Raw genomic sequence first — 16,371 nt, 5'->3', positions numbered from 1 at the left:
TTGAACAGTCCAATACGAGAGCCACAGACCCTGTTACAGGTGAGACAGATATTTGTCAAGGGAAGAGATCGGTGGGGCTGGTTTTCCGCGCGTTCCTTCCGCTGCCTGCGCTTGACCTCTTCACGCTCTTTGCGTTGAGACTCAAAGAGCTCAACGCCCTCCCAGATGCACTTTCTCCACCTCGGGCGGTCTTTGGCCAGGGTCTCCCAGGTGTCAGTGGTGATGTCGCACATTACCAGGGAGGCTTTGAGGGTGTCCTTGTAACGTTTCCGCTGCCCACTTTTGGCTCCTTTATCATGAAGGAGCTCCGCATAAAGCATTTGCTTCAGGAGTCTCGTATCTGTCATGCGAACTATGTGGCCTGCCCAGTGAAGCTGATCGAGTGTGGTCAGTGCTTCAATACTGGGGATGTTAGCCTGGACGAGGACACTGATGTTGGTGCGCCTGTCCTCCCAGGGGATTTGCAGGATCTTGCGGAGACATCGTTGGTGATATATCTCCAGCAACTTGAGGTGCCTTCTATACATCGTCCATGCCTCAGATCCATACAGGAAAGCAACAGACGAGTGGTTAGCAGCAGGGGAGGGGTAGGGTGACATGAGGGAGGTCACATAGCACAGGCTCATTTGAAGGACTGCCGCTACTCCATTATATGTAGTCCACAGACACTGCATCACATTGCCCTAAACCTAGTCCACAGACATTACCTCACATTGCCCAGGGAGTGTGCAGGACTTATCCTCACTATCAAATGGGGGGTCAGCACCCCCACGGGCAGTTGCCCTCCCTGAGGCACTGATCAGACCGGCCACACACACCTCGATGTCTGCCAGAGGCATGCTTCGGGGCAGATCTCCGCCTGTCCGTCGCTGCTCCCGGCGGTTGTGGGACGTCTTTCCCTGCAGAAATTACAATGGGAATGGTCACCAGGGGGCCCATCTGCTCTTGTGGCACAGCCAGATAGCCACCAAAGCACTAATACCATACTGTGTGTATTTAATCCAGTCCTCTGTTTAATGGTCCTGGAAGTTGCACGTGGTTCATGAGGAAGACATCGAAGTGCAGAAACATCTTTTAAGATCTCAGAAAGCAATCTTAATAAAGTGTAAAGATCATTCCTGGCAAATAGGGTGCAACACCAAGCCTACCTATACCAACAGCACGAGAACAAATAGTGTGTCAGATTTATAATTTAAGTAATGAAGGAGTGCATCAATAAAAATATTATTTACTCTGACGACCCTGCAATGGTCATTAAACCTCTTGCAGCACTCTGTGTGTGTCCTTTGGATGTCGTCGATATAGGGGACCTCCTCAGCTATGCCGGTCCAAATTTTTCAAAAAACCGCTGGGAGGGGTCTACTTGTACTCCTGTTCAATTTTCTCCATATTCTTTCAACAGCATTGATAAGGGCCTTGTTTGCCTCACTGCTGAACTTTCTGGCTCTGCCTGCTGTCATCTACTTCCATCGTGGATCAAATGTAAAAATGGCTGATTCAGCCCTGGGCATACTGCACATGTGAGGGCGCTCCCTGTTAGCTGACCAGAAACGCAGGGGGAAGAAAAAAAATCGCAAAAAAAAAAATCACGCATGTGCAAAAGGTGCGATTTTTTTTCAATCCGTAAATTTCGGCTCCGGCGCACAAATTCTGTTGTGCAACGCCGGATTTTCACCTTTTGGCGAAAATTTGTGACTTCTGGTAGCAACGGTGACCCAGCGGTTTAAAAAAAACTTTGCCGCGATTATCACCTGAAACCACGCGAAATCGATAAAACTCGAAAATCTAGCCCCTAGAATAGTGTTCAAACATGCTGAGATGATGTTGCACTGTGGCTATTTTTAATGTTTAATAAAGTGTGGTTTGAATGTGTACAAAATGACTCTTGCCAAAAGAAGCCATTAAAAGTGATTGCAAGCTACTGGTCTGACCAGAAATATTTCACTCCATCTTAGCTATCTTTCATCAAGCACTGGATTCTGTTTAAAAATTGCACTGTTGAGCCTTTCTAAAATTTGATTAATTTCTATTTCTGGGTTAGAACTGCTACTATGAACACAGGATAGTTATACATTCTGTAATTTTTTTTAAGTGTGCCATTACTTTTCCCACATCAAAGTCCATTTTGACAGTTGCCTTTGTGTCATGACTGGTCAGACAATTGTTAATGTGCAGTGATAATTTCACACCTTATTCATTATTTGTTCAACTTCCATGTACAATTGAATAACTCGCCATCAGCTAGAAAAAACTGATTAGGCTACTGTGTCTTCATGAGTTTTGAAGAAGTATTAAAATACTGCAAATTTCCAATGTCAAAAGACTTTTAACAAAAAAAAACCTTTTTACAGTCTCCAGAGTCCAATAGTGTACCACTATCTGCAAGGGCCTAGTTCTACACCATACTTTGTTTCCTCTGCCCTCTCCAATTGCTGTATTCAGAAAATACACTGCCATTAGTTGATACATTTACAAGTCTGGATATTGTAAATTAGTATCTTCATTACAGAATGTCTTCCAAAGAATTTACATTGGAGGGTTTTCTCTTATTTGGGCCTGAAAGGTTACGAATCAACTGAGACTTTAGAATGATTTTAAATACTCTAACTAATTTTATTGCTATTCAGACACAACAGATTTACCACCTTATCTGTGGTGCACACCTCAGGAACCAAGAGTGATCAGGTCCTTGTCCAGAGAGAGTTCAGGTTCTTCTCATGTTTGTCCTGACTATCCTGCAAGTCTGGGTGTTTTGTACCTTTTTCTTCCCGAGTTTGTTGCTGGGCAGAAAACTATGTATAGACCTGTTTTTTTTTTCATTTCTCACAGTTCAGCAGCTGTAATATCTCTTTCTTTTTCTTTAAGTTTCACTGTCAGTAGGATGAGTAAGAGTCCTTGAGCAGTCCAGCAGACTCCAGTCAAACTACCTTGCATCCTTTCCCAAGGCATAGCCCAGAAGCCTTTACTCAATTGGTATTTTGTTACAATTAATCATGGGTAGGCTGTCAATCCAAAATTAGTCAACTTGTAATTTTGATTTGATTGTACTGGCTGCACGAGTTATTCTTCCTTTGCTGGTCATACATTAACCCATTATGCTCTTTTACCTTCTATTCACCCTGTTAATCCACGGTTTCAAGTCCACTCCTTTATCCGTCACATGGTACCGGCCGAAAATTGCCCTAACAGTTCCCACTCCATAGGTCTGTCTTAGTCCTTCTGAAGAGCAGGTATCAAAAGGTCCATATCGAAAAACCCTAAATCCATAACAATGTTTTAATTGACTTGTTGATCTGCAAAGTTATTGACTCATTATCACTGTGCAAATATCTTAATTGAACATTGTTGCAGATTTCAGATTTTCTCTAGATATTCTCTCTGGGTCAGTGTCATCAGGCTCTCTCATAAGCAGATCTAGAATCCTTTTCACTCATGAATTTGTCCAGTATCTAGTCATACAGTAGCATGACCCAAGGGGCTGTAACACTCAAACCCCATGTTGTGTGAACTGGATACTGTACTCTCGCATTGTGCCCAAGCATGTACTCTGAGAGACGTGAGTCCGGGGTCGGCGAGAGGCCGACAAAAGGCCATGAGAGGCGTCGGGAGGTGTGTCGGAGAGGCGTGAGTCCGGAATCGGCGAGAGGCCTTCAAAAGGCCATGAGAGGCGTCGGGAGGTGTGTCGGAGAGGCGTGAGTCCGGAATCGGCGAGAGGCCTTCAAAAGGCGTTGGGAGGTGCATCGGAGAGGCGTGAGCCCGGGGTCGGCGAGAGGCCTACAAAAGGCCATGAGAGGCGTCGGGAGGTGCGTCGGAGAGGCGTGAGTCCGGGGTCGGCGAGAGGCCTACAAAAGGCCATGAGAGGCGTCGGGAGGTGCGTCGGAGAGGCGTGAGTCCGGGGTCGGCGAGAGGCCTACAAAAGGCCACAAGAGGTGTCGGGAGGTGCGTCGGAGAGGCGTGCTTGTGCAGCTACAGGGAGAGGGCAAAAAAGAAGTAGAAAGAAATAGAAAGGTGGCGTCACAGCCAAGGGAGTAAGTGATTGGCTGGTGATTGGTAAGTAGTTTTTCTTTTTTCTCTTCTATATCAGTGAGTAACTTTTAGCATTGTTGTTGCCAATTTAAGTGTATCTAAGGGTTAAGTCATGGCAGGAGAGCTCGGACACGTGTTATGCTCTTCCTGTACTATGTGGGAAATCAGGGACGCCTCTGGTGTCCCTGACGACTACGTATGCGGCAAGTGTATCCGCCTCTAGCTCCTGACGGACTGCGTTGCGGAATTGGAGCTGACAGTGGATTCACTCTGGAGCATCCACAATGCTGAGAATGACATGAATAGCACGTGTAGTGAGTTGGTCTTACTGCAGGTAAAGGGAACACAGCCAGTTAGAGAATGGAAGAACAACAGGAAGAGCAGTGCAAGGAAGGTACTGCAGGGGTCCCCTGCGGTCATCCCCCTGCAAAACAGATACACTGCTTTGAGTACTGTTGAGGGGGATGACTCATCAGTGGGGAGCAGCAGCAGCAAAGTTTATGGCACCGTGGCTGGCTCTGCTGCACAGGAGGGCAGGAAAAAGAGTGGGAGAGCGATAGTGATAGGGGATTCAATTGTAAGGGGAATAGATAGCCGTTTTGGTGGCCGCAACCGAGACTCCAGGATGGTATGTTGCCTCCCTGGTGCAAGGGTCAAGGATGTCTCGGAGATGGTGCAGGACATTCTGAAAAGGGAGGGTGAACAGTCAGTTGTCGTGATGCATATAGGTACCAATGATATAGGTAAAAAAACGGGATGAGGTTCTACGAGGCGAATTTAGGGAGCTAGGAGCTAAATTAAAAATTAGGACCTCAAAAGTAGTAATCTCAGGATTGCTACCAGTGTCACCTGCTAGTCAGAGTAGGAATTGCAGGATAGCTCAGATGAATACGTGGCTTGAGGAGTGGTGCAGAAGGGAGTGATTCAAATTCCTGGGATATTGGAACCGGTTCTGGGGGAGGTGGGACCAGTACAAACCGGACGGTCTGCACCCGGGCAGGACCAGAACCAATATCCTAGGGGGAGTATTTGCTAGTGCTGTTGGGGAGGAGTTAAACTAATATGGCAGGGGGATGGGAACCTATGCAGGGAGACAGAGCAAAATAAAAAGGAGGCAGAAGCAAAATATAGAAAGAAGAAAAGTAAAAGTGGAGGGCAGAGAAACGCAAGGCAAAAAACAAAAAGGGCCACATTACAGCAAAATTTTAAAGGGGCAAAGTGTGTTTAAAAAAACAAGCTTGAAGGCTCTGTGCCTCAATGCGAGGAGTATTCGGAATAAGGTGGATGAATTAACTGCGCAGATAGCAGTTAACGGATACGATGTGATTGGCATCACGGAGATATGGCTCCAGGGGGACCAAGGCTGGGAACTCAACATCCAAGGGTATTCAGCATTTAGGAAGGATAGACAGAAAGGAAAAGGAGGCGGGGTGGCGTTGCTGGTTAAAGATGAAATCAATGCAATTGTAAGGAAGGACATTAGCCTGGATGTTGAGGAATAGGTATGGGTGGAGCTGCGGAATACCAAAGGGCTGAAAACGCTAGTGGGTGTTGTGTATAGACCACCAAATAGTAGTAGTGAGGTTGGGGACAGCATCAAACAAGAAATAAGGGATGTGTGCAATAAAGGTACAGCAGTAATCATGGGCGACTTTAATCTACACATTGATTGGGCTAACCTAACTGGTAGCAATGCGGTGGAGGAGGATTTCCTGGAATGGTTTTCTCGACCAATATGTCGAGGAACCAACCAGGGAGCTGGCCACCCTAGACTGGGTATTGTGTAATGAGAAGGGACTAATTAGCAATCTTGTTGTGCGAAGCCCCTTGGGGAAAAGTGACCATAATATGGTAGAATTCCTTATTAAGATGGAGAGTGACAAAGTTAATTCGGAAACTAGGGTCCTGAACTTAAGGAAAGGTAACTTCGATGGTATGAGACGTGAATTGGCTAGAATAGACTGGCGAATGATACTTAAAGGGTTGACGGTGGATAAGCAATGGCAAACATTTAAAGATCACATGGATGAACTTCAGCAAATGTACATCCTGTCTGGAGTAAAAATAAAACTGGGAAGGTGGCTCAACCATGGCTAACAAAGGAAATTAAGGATAGTGTTAAAGCCAAGGAAGAGGCATATAAATTGGCCAGAAAAAGCAACAAACCTGAGGACTGGGAGAAATTTAGAATTCACCAGAGGAGGACTAAGGGTTTAATTAAGAGGGGGAAAATAGAGTACAAGCGGAAGCTTGCAGGGAATATAAAAACTGACTGCAAAAGCTTCTATAAATATGTGAAGAGAAAAAGATTAGTGAAGACAAACGTAGGTCCCTTGCAGTCGGATTCAGGTGAAATTATAATGGGGAACAAAGAAATGGCAGACCAATTGAACCAATACTTCGGTTCTGTCTTCACAAAAGAAGATACAAATAATCTTCCGAAGGTACTCGGGGACATTGGGTCTAGTGAGAAGGAGGAACGGAAGGATATCCTTATTAGGCAGGAAATTGTGTTAGGGAAATTGATGGGATTGAAGGCCAATAAATCCCCGGGGCCTGATAGTGTGCATCCCAGAGTGCTCAAGGAAGTGGCCCTAGAAATAGTGGCTGCATTGGTGATCATTTTCCAACAGTCTATCGACTCTGGATCAGTTCCCATGGACTGGAGGGTAGCTAATGTAACGCCACTTTTTAAAAAAGGAGGGAGAGAGAAAACAGGTAATTATAGACCGGTTAGCTTGACATCAGTAGTGGGGAAAATGTTAGAATCGATCATGAAGGACGGCATTTGGAAAGCGGTGACAAGTCAGCATGGATTTATGAAAGGGAAATCATGCTTGATGAATCTTCTGGAATTTTTTGAGGATGTAACGAGCAGAGTGGACAAGGGAGAACCAGTGGATGTGGTGTATTTGGATTTTCAGAAGGCTTTTGACAAGGTTACCGCACAAGAGATTGTTGTACAAAATCAAAGCACATGGTATTGGGGGTAATGTACTGATGTGGATAGAGAACTGGTTGGCAGACAGGAAGCAGAGAGTCAGGATAAACGGGTCCATTTCAGAATGGCAGGCAGTGACTAGTGGGGTGACGCAGGGCTCAGTGCTGGGACCCCATCTCTTTACAATATACATTAACGATTTGGATGAAGGAATAGAGTGTAATATCTGCAAGTTTGCAGATGACACTAAACTGGGTGGCGGTGTGAGCTGTGAGGAGGACGCTAAGAGGCTGCAGGGTGACTTGGACAGGTTAGGTGAGTGGGCAAATGCATGGCAGATGCAGTATAATGTGGATAAATGTGAGGTTATCCACTTTTGCGGCAAAAACACAAAGGCAGAATATTATCTGAATGGCGGCAGACTAGGAAAAGGGGAGGTGCAAGGAGACCTGGGTGTCATGGTTCATCAGTCACTGAAAGTGGGCACGCAGGTACAGCAGGCGGTAAAGAAGGCAAATGGTATGTTGGCCTTCATAGCTAGGGGATTTGAATATAGCAGTAGGGAAGTCTTACTGCAGTTGTACAAGGCCTTAGTGAAGCCTCATCTGGAATATTGTGTTCAGTTTTGGTTTCCTAATCTGAGGAAGGATGTTCTTGCTATTGAGGGAGTGCAGCGAAGGTTCACCAGACTGATTCCAGGGATGGCTGGGCTGTCATATGAGGAGAGACTGGATCAACTGGGCCTTTATTCACTGGAGTTTCGAAGGATGAGAGGGGATCTCATAGAAACATATAAGATTCTGATGGGACTGGAGAGATTAGATGCGGGAAGAATGTTCCCGATGTTGGGGAAGTCCAGAACCAGGGGACATAGTCTTAGGATAAGGGGTAGGCCATTTAGGACTGAGATGAGGAGAAACTTCTTCACTCAGAGAGTTGTTAACCTGTGGAATTCCCTGCCGCAGAGAATTGTTGATGCCAGTTCACTGGATATATTCAAGAGGGAGTTAGATATGGCTCTTACGGTTAAGGGGATCAAGGGGTATGGAGAGAAAGCAGGAAAGGGGTACTGAAGGAATGATCAGCCATGATCTTATTGAATGGCGATACAGGCTCGAAGTGCCAAATGGTTTACTCCTGCACCTATTTTTCTATGTTTCTATGTTTCTACACTCTTTATGAGACCAAGCCCGACAAGAATCATCAAGCTGCCTTATTTTGTAGTCCGTGATCTCACAGAGTAACAATTATGGTAAATTTCACCTTGCTCCAATTTAATTCAGTTTCTCCTCATAACAAAACGTGCTGCACTGTTCTTGTTTACAGGCTAAATGTCATTTTTCTGCTCAGTCCTCTCTGATCTTGATGGTGGACCTTCTTTCACGTGAATATCTTCCTTCCCAAATCTTATCATGGACTGTAGACCATGTGCATCTTTCTCTTGTTTCCTAGTTGGACAGGAAGCCAAGGGTATGACCATGATCCCCTGCCCAGCTCTCTGTCTGGGGATTGGCCAGTAGAAATTGCAGTCAAACTTTCACTCTACTCCCTGCCTAGGAGAGAATCCCAGAGGCTACCTCCTGCTGTACCCAAATGAATTCTATATTTTATTCTTTCTATAAGTAAATTGCCTGTTGTGTTGCCCATGGTCCATTGATGAATATAAGCTTTTTCTATGCGAGATGCCACATGCATTGTGAGAGAGAGTACAGAAATTCATTCCATAGCACCATCTAGTGGCCAGAACTTGTAAGTACATTGTGACAGTTGACATAGCAAAACTTAATGAAAAATATTGACATTGCAGTTTACAATTGTCAATGTTGGCCCAACTAAAAGGAGTGAATGTTATGATAGCAAGCAGAAAGGTTTGTGGGCAGGTTGTGCATGAAATGGACAAGATATTTTATAATATAGATATGAATTTTTAGTATGCCAGTACGATAACAAATTATATATGTTTCTGTTATTGCTGACTGAGAAAGGGCTACTTTGCCGTGTGTGTAGCTGGAATAAACATGTCTTGGTTGAGATTCCAGTAACCGTTTGACCCATAGTTAATGAAAGCTTTTATCCAAAACATCAACTTTTTTCCTTTTTCTGAGTGAAACTGAGCATTTCCAGCTTTTTCCGTTTCTGTTTCAGATTTCCAGAGTCTGCAGTATTTTTTCCCCATGATTATTCAACTATTTTAACTTTTGAAATCACAGACATTCCTTCTCTAATTCAGGCATTCAGGATGCATGTGCCATTTTGAACTAGCTATGTTAGGCAGAGGTTTCCTAGATATATTGGAGTAGAGTTTCCACTTTGGGCACAATCGGGAAGTTGCGCCCAACACGCGTTTGAAATCGCGCTGGGTAGGTTGCATTTAAAGTTTCTGCTAAAATTAATGTGCATATTCACAAACGTAAAATATTCCATGAACCAGCACATTCGGGCAGCGTAGTAGAACATAATTGTTTCTTTTTTCCTTTCCATTTAAAAAGTATCCCTTTATGTATACAGGAGTGGTAACCTGATACAGTTTTAATACAGCCAAAAATGGGCTTAACACCAAAATTACGTTTTTAATAAGGGTGTCCAGTTTTCCACCTGAGTAACCTGATTTAAAATCACTGAAATTACTTGAAAACAATTATACTGAATCATTTAATAGTTTCATTGGTGTACACTCGCCAGTTTCTTGGTGACCTTACCGCCCACTGCTGCCGAGTATATTGGGCGTTTCTCCCCTCGGTGCCATTTTCGTGCAGGCCTCCAGCTGGCGGGAGGGGAGATCCGCTGGGAACCGGTCGCTGACGCGCCAGTCGCCTAAGTGTTCTCCCGCCCGCTGAGCTGCAAGATTGGTGCGGGTAGGAGTCGGCGGCAGCACGGGGGAAGGACCACTGCGTGAAGGCAGGTCTAACCCCAATGGTAAGTAAGAACACCTGCAAAAAAATGGTTAGTGAGCTTTTAATAATTTTTTTCAGCGATTTATGTGTATAGGGTCCCCTGAAGGACTTCTAGTGGGGTTATTTTTGGTGAAAATTTTTCTTACTATGTGCTCCCCCCTCCCTGGGCCCGACTCGATCCTCGGCGGCAGTTTGGCGAGGATCGCATTTGCCGCCAAGATTAGGAGCTCCCGCCCGCTGCCACCCATATTCACGGTGTAAGTCGTTTTTTTCCCGCCGGGCGGTCTTTCAAGAACTTTTTCACGAAACTCCCGCCCAAAGTACCGTCAGTTATCTTGGCAGTCCTTTGGGCGGAACTTGGCTTCCACCAAGTTTGGGCCCTTAGTAAATTAAATATTTTTTGATATGGAAAAACCTTTAAAAATGCCTGAGTGCTTAAGACCTCAGAACGGTAGCATAGTGGTTAAGTTACGGGACTAGTAATCCAGAGGCCCGGATTAATAATCTGGAGACATGAGTTCAAATCCCAGCATGGCAGCTGGTGGATTTAAATTCAGTTAATTAAATAAATCTGGAAAAAAAATAAGCTTGTGTCAGTAATAGTGACCATGGTAACCCCATCTGGTTCACTAAAGTCCTTCAAGGAAGGAAATCGGCTGTCCTTACCTGGTCTGGCCTTTATGTGACTCCAGATTCCACAGCAATGTGGTTGACTCTTAATTGCTCTCTCAAATGGCCTAGCAAACCATAACATAGTTGTAAGACGCCACAAAGACTGCAGCGGTTCAAGAAGGCGGCTCACCATCACCTTCTTGAGGACAATTAGGAAAGGGCAATAAATGCTGGCCTTGCCAGTGATGCCCGGAACAAACATACATTAAAAAAAAAAGAAAATGAGCGCAAAAGATTGCGGAAACACAAGCATAAGTGGTTTTGGGGGTAACTCATTTACGTTTAAAATTTCCCAATATTTTACTCTGATTAGACTGATTCCACCCGGATTGCGCTGCTATAAATAAGCAGAAACTCAAACCCATTATCTATAAGATAATGCTGGAATAATGCTATCTGCAGGCTGCTGGTCAGATAGATATCTCCTTGGTTAATGTATCTGTGCCGCCTTAATGCATTAGTCGGATATGTGAGACTTGAATGAAGTGTGAATTGCTATTCAACTCAGGTAGTGCTATGATATAGCTGTCTTTGATGCTGATTTTGATTGATCACTCGATAGCTTAGAGGTTGCCCTGATAACTTTGAAATCTATTTAGAGTGATAGTTTTTTTTAAATTAGAGAGGACACCTATTTAATCTTCCTTTGTACCAGTGGAATGTGCAAAAGAAAGAGACATAAAACCAGATTGGTGATATTATTCTTCAGTTTCCATTTTGCTGTATTGTTACACAGGTTCGGAACTTATTGAGTGCTGCTCAGGGTTCATTTATCACACAAAGGTTTTTGTCATTGAATCATATTCAACATTACAGAAGATAACTACTAATAGTTTGTACTGTGGTTTTGTAGCAAATGATATCAAGTTTAGTGAAATACTGAAATCAGTCATATCTGCTGATTTGCCCTTGTTTCTGCATGAAATCATTTTGTTTATTTAGCCTGATAGACTATATATATCAATGTGATTTTCTAATTCAAAGAGATTGGGAGTATGCACCATGCAACCTGTGCCATTTCCCTTGTACTTTGTGCAAATGGTCAAGTGTGGGGCCTGCTTTTTGAAGCTGGCTTTTGCATTTTGCACGACATTTTTAAAGAAAGGTAGAAATCCCACATTGTGACAATGCAATGACAACATTTTGTAAAATGCAGATATGGGAGCAGCTGTTCGAATAGTGCCAAACGCACATTTTAAAATATAACTTGGTTCTCAAACAGTAATCTAGAAAAGACTTCTGTATCAGTCCCAGGAACAGAGATTGATAGTATCTGCTTTTAAGAAACTGGTTTAATGGTTTGATTATTAGGATTTCTTCAATTTTGTTGTCTTCTCCTCAGAAACTTGAAAATGAAGCTGGAAGCAAGGAGATATATGAAAATGTGTCAAGTGCAGAGCGACTAGATGAAACTAGTAGAGGTGAGCACAAGTACGATATACCAGTGTCATGAGAGAGTGCATGTTAAGCTTGTCAGTTTTCACACTGTTATAAGATGGCTGCCATTTTACTTTACTAATATACACAGAATTGTAATTATTTTTCATTAGGTTTATATTAGAAATTGCTATGCCCAACTTATTTAAGTTTGCGCATTGGATTCTAAGAAAAGTAGATGTCTGCTAATTTTTCAAATACTGTTGATTTTCTGTTTTATCTTTTAAGAAAAGGACAGTCCTGTGAACAAGAATGAGCTTGGTATTGATGGTAACAATAAAAAGTGTGTAATATAAGGTTGCAATCACAACAAAAATGTTGCAGAAGGACATGCATTGGAGTCACTAACTAGAAGCTGAATGATTTTATTCAGTGAGAGGATTGAGGAAGCTAATGTGACCACTAAAATTCAATTTATTCAAAATCCTAGAACGCATGCACGTGAGGAGATTAAGCATTACTCTCAATTTCTGACAGCAAAGCTTTACAGGCTGTAGAAGGACCAATAATGGAGAAGAGGTGAACATAGATACAGCCCCAGTGTAAAAACCCTGCAACTTCTCAGTCCCTGTTTCCCCACAAAGTATCTAGGAGGTCTGGCAGGTGTAAGAAAGTCCATATACATGAGTCACTCAATACTCCAGGGAAAGTGTGGAGGAATTTATCTGGGAAAGATGCCACAAATACATATTTTTTCCAACTGGACTATTATCCGTCACTTGTGAATAATGTCAGATCTAGTTGATAATCCTACCTGGAGCCATATAATTGTCATATAAACAATGTATGGTGTAATAATGAGGCAAATTCTGTCAGGATAGAGTCTATCCATTGGCAGGCATAGAAGGCAGTGCAATGGTTGGATTCAGGTGTGCTCACAGTCATGGCTACAGTCCACTCAACTGTAGAATCAGTTGAATCAGAGAACATGTACAAAGTTGCCAAACTTACCTCAGCCCAACAGCAAGTGCGCAGGCGTATGGTAAGTGTAGTGTAGAATCTCAATTTGGCTCTTACTCCTGCAGTTACTTAGCCATGTGATATGGATCCATGCATATCATCTCTTGCTTAGGTCTGATCTCAAGTACATTATGCTATTCATGATCAGAGCTCACCAGGTTTATTTGAAATAAGAGGAATAAAATAAAAATATTGGTTTCTCATCTGCCTTGAAAGAAAGAAGGTCCTGCCATGTCAAAGATCTAGTAACATCAAACTTGACCAATTAGTTGGAAGGAAATTGATAAATTTGCCATCTTAAAGGTGAAACAGATCCTGCAGAACCTCAGAACTGTTCTTTATCAAAAAGTTCAGCAAGGGGCTTTAATCCCTATCCCACTGTTCCATTATGCATGGAGTGATTTCTTATATACTTTGCTGCTACACGCTCTCCATTTCCCCGCACTGGTCTTCTGCCTGGAGATACCATAGTGGAACATTCTACCAACTGGCAGGGACGAGCATCACCAGTGTAAAGCCCTCTTTCCAGGTTCCACCATGGCACCACTGGGAACCTAGGATGGAGAATATTGCATAGCACCGTGACTTCTAATATTCATTTTGTTACGTATGTAAACATAGAAACATAGAAAATAGGTGCAGGAGTAGACCATTCGGTCCTTCAAGCCTACACCACCATTCAGTAAGATCATGGCTGATCATTCACCTCAGTACCCCTGTCCTGCTTTCTCTCCATATCCCTTGATCCCTTTAGCCGTAAGGGCCATATCCACCTCCCTCTTGAATATATCCAATGAACTGGCATCAACAACTCTCTGCGGTAGGGAATGCCACGGGTTAACAACTCTCTGAGTGAAGAAGTTTCTCCTCAGCTCAGTCCTAAATGGTTTACCCCTTATGCTTTCGACTGCATCCCCTGGTTCTGGACTTCCCCAACCCTTCTTCCAGCATCTAACCTGTCCAGTCCCGTCAGAATGTTATGTTTCTATGAGATCCCCTCTTATTCTTCTAAACACCAGTCAATACAGGCCCTGTCGATCCAGTCTCTCCTCATATGTCAGTCCTGCCATCCTGGGAATCAGTCTGGTGAACCTTCGCTGCATTCTCTCAATAGCAAGAACATCCTTCCTTAGATTAGGAGATCAAAACTGAACACAGTATTCCAGGTGAGGCCTCACCAAGGCCCTGTACAACTGCAGTAAGACCTCCCTGCTCCTATACTCCAGTCCCCTAGCTATGAAGACCAACATACCATTTTCCTCCTTCACCGCCTGTTGTATCTGCATACCAACTTTCAATGACTGATGCACAATGACACCCAGGTCTCGTTGCACCTCCCCTTTTCCTAATCTGCCGCCATTCAGATAATATTCTGCCTTTGTGTTTTTGCTACCAAAGTGGATAACCACACCATGATCTGCCATGCATTTGCCCACTCACCTAACCTGTCCAAGTCACCCTGCAGCCTCTTAGCGTCCTCCTCACAGCTCACACCGCCACCCAGTTTAGTGTCATCTGCAAACTTGGAAATATTACACTCAATTCCTTCATCTAAATCATTAATGTATATTGTAAATAGCTGGGGTCCCAGCACTGAGCCCTGCGGCACCCCACTAGTCACTGTCTGCCGTTCTGAAAAGGACCCGTTTATACCGACTCTCTGCTTCCTGTCTGCCAACCAGTTCTCTATCCACGTCAGTACATTACCCCCAATACCATGTGCTTTAATTTTGCACACCTATCTCTTGTGTGGGACCTTGTCAAAAGCCTTTTGAAAGTCCAAATACACCACATCCACTGGTTCTCCCTTGTCCACTCTACTAGTTACATCCTCAAAAAATTCTAGAAGATTTGTCAAGCATGATTTCCTTTTCATAAATCCATGCTGACTTGGACCGATCCTGTCACTGCTTTCCAAATGCGCTGCTATTTCATCTTTAATAATTAATTCCAATATTTTCCCCACTACTGATGTCAGGCTAACCGGTCTATAATTACCCGTTTTCTCTCTCCCTCCTTTTTTAAAAAGTGGGGTTACATTAGCTACCCTCCAGTCCATAGGAACTGATCCAGAGTCGATAGACTGTTGGAAAATGATCACCAATGCATCCACTATTTCTAGGACTACTTTCTTAAGTACTCTGAGATGCAGACTATCAGGCCCCGGGGATTTATCGGCCTTCAATCCCATCAATTTCCCTAACACAATTTCCCGCCTCATAAGGATTTCCTTCAGTTCCTCCTTCTCACTAGACCCTCGGTCCCCTAGTATTTCCGGAAGGTTATTTGTGTCTTCCTTTGTGAAGACAGAACCAAAGTACTTGTTTAACTGGTCTGCCATTTCTTTGTTCCCCATTATAAATTCACCTGAATCTGACTGCAAGGGATCTACGTTTGTTTCACTTTTTCTTTTTCTTTTCACATATCTGTAGAAGCTTTTGCAGTCAGTTTTTATGATCCCAGCAAGCTTCCTCTCATACTCTATTTCCCCCCTCCTAATTAAACCATTTGTCCTCCTCTGCTGTATTACAAAATTCTCCCAATCCTCAGGTTTGCTGCTTTTTCTGGCCAATTTGTATGCCTCTTCCTTGGATTTAACACTATCCTTAATTTCCCTTGTTAGCTACGGTTGAGCCACCGTCCCCGTTTTATTTTGACTCCAGACAGGGATGTACAATTGTTGAAGTTCATCCATGTGATCTTTAAATGTTTGCCATTGCCTATCCACCGTCAACCCTTTAAGTATCACTCGCCAGTCTATTCTAGCCAATTCACGTCTCATACCATCGAAGTTACCTTTCCTTAAGTTCAGGACCCTAGTTTCTGAATTAACTGTGTCACTCTCCATCTTAATAAAGAATTCTACCATATTATGGTCACTCTTCCCCAAGGGGCCTCACTCAACAAGATTGCTAATTAGTCCTTTCTCATTACACATCACCCAGTCTAGGATGGCCAGCCCTCTAGTTGGTTCTTCGACATATTGGTCTAGAAAACCATCCCTAATACACTCCAGGAAATCCTCCTCCACCGCATTGCTACCAATTTGGTTAGCCCAATCAATATGTAGATTAAAGTCGCCCATAATAACCTTTATTGCACGCATCCCTAATTTCTTGTTTGATGCTGTCCCCAACCTCACTACTACTGTTTGGTGGTCTGTACACAACTCCCACTAGCGTTTTCTGCTCTTTGGTATTCCGTAGCTCCACCCATACCGATTCCACATCATCCAAGCTAATGTCCTTCCTTATTATTGCATTAATTTCCTCTTTAATCAGCAAAGCCACCCCATCTTCTTTTCCTTTCTGTCTATCCTTCCTAAATGTTGAATACCCCTGGATATTGAGTTCCCAACCTTGGTCACCCTGGAGCCATGTCTCCGTGATGCCAATTACATCATATCCGTTCACTGCTATCCGCGCAGTTAATTCGTCCACC

At 43.6% G+C, this 16,371-nt stretch overlaps 1 protein-coding gene across 5 annotated transcripts in view; it reads left to right on the top strand.

The window, feature by feature from the left end:
• LOC139264358 (F-actin-uncapping protein LRRC16A-like) overlaps nt 1-16,371 on the top strand; it is a 554,868-nt gene that overhangs the window by 517,072 nt on the left and 21,425 nt on the right. For all 5 annotated transcript variants that reach the window (XM_070880668.1, XM_070880667.1, XM_070880669.1 and 2 more), the window contains one exon: nt 11,876-11,954. In XM_070880668.1, coding sequence (XP_070736769.1) covers nt 11,876-11,954 — 79 coding nt within the window. The remainder of the gene's footprint in view (nt 1-11,875; nt 11,955-16,371) is intronic.

Source organism: Pristiophorus japonicus, chromosome 5 (assembly GCF_044704955.1).
Source record: "Pristiophorus japonicus isolate sPriJap1 chromosome 5, sPriJap1.hap1, whole genome shotgun sequence".
NCBI classification, from domain to species: domain Eukaryota; kingdom Metazoa; phylum Chordata; class Chondrichthyes; family Pristiophoridae; genus Pristiophorus; species Pristiophorus japonicus.
The sequence above is the reverse complement of the archived record's forward strand: the minus strand, read 5'-3'. Positions and strand labels throughout refer to the sequence as shown.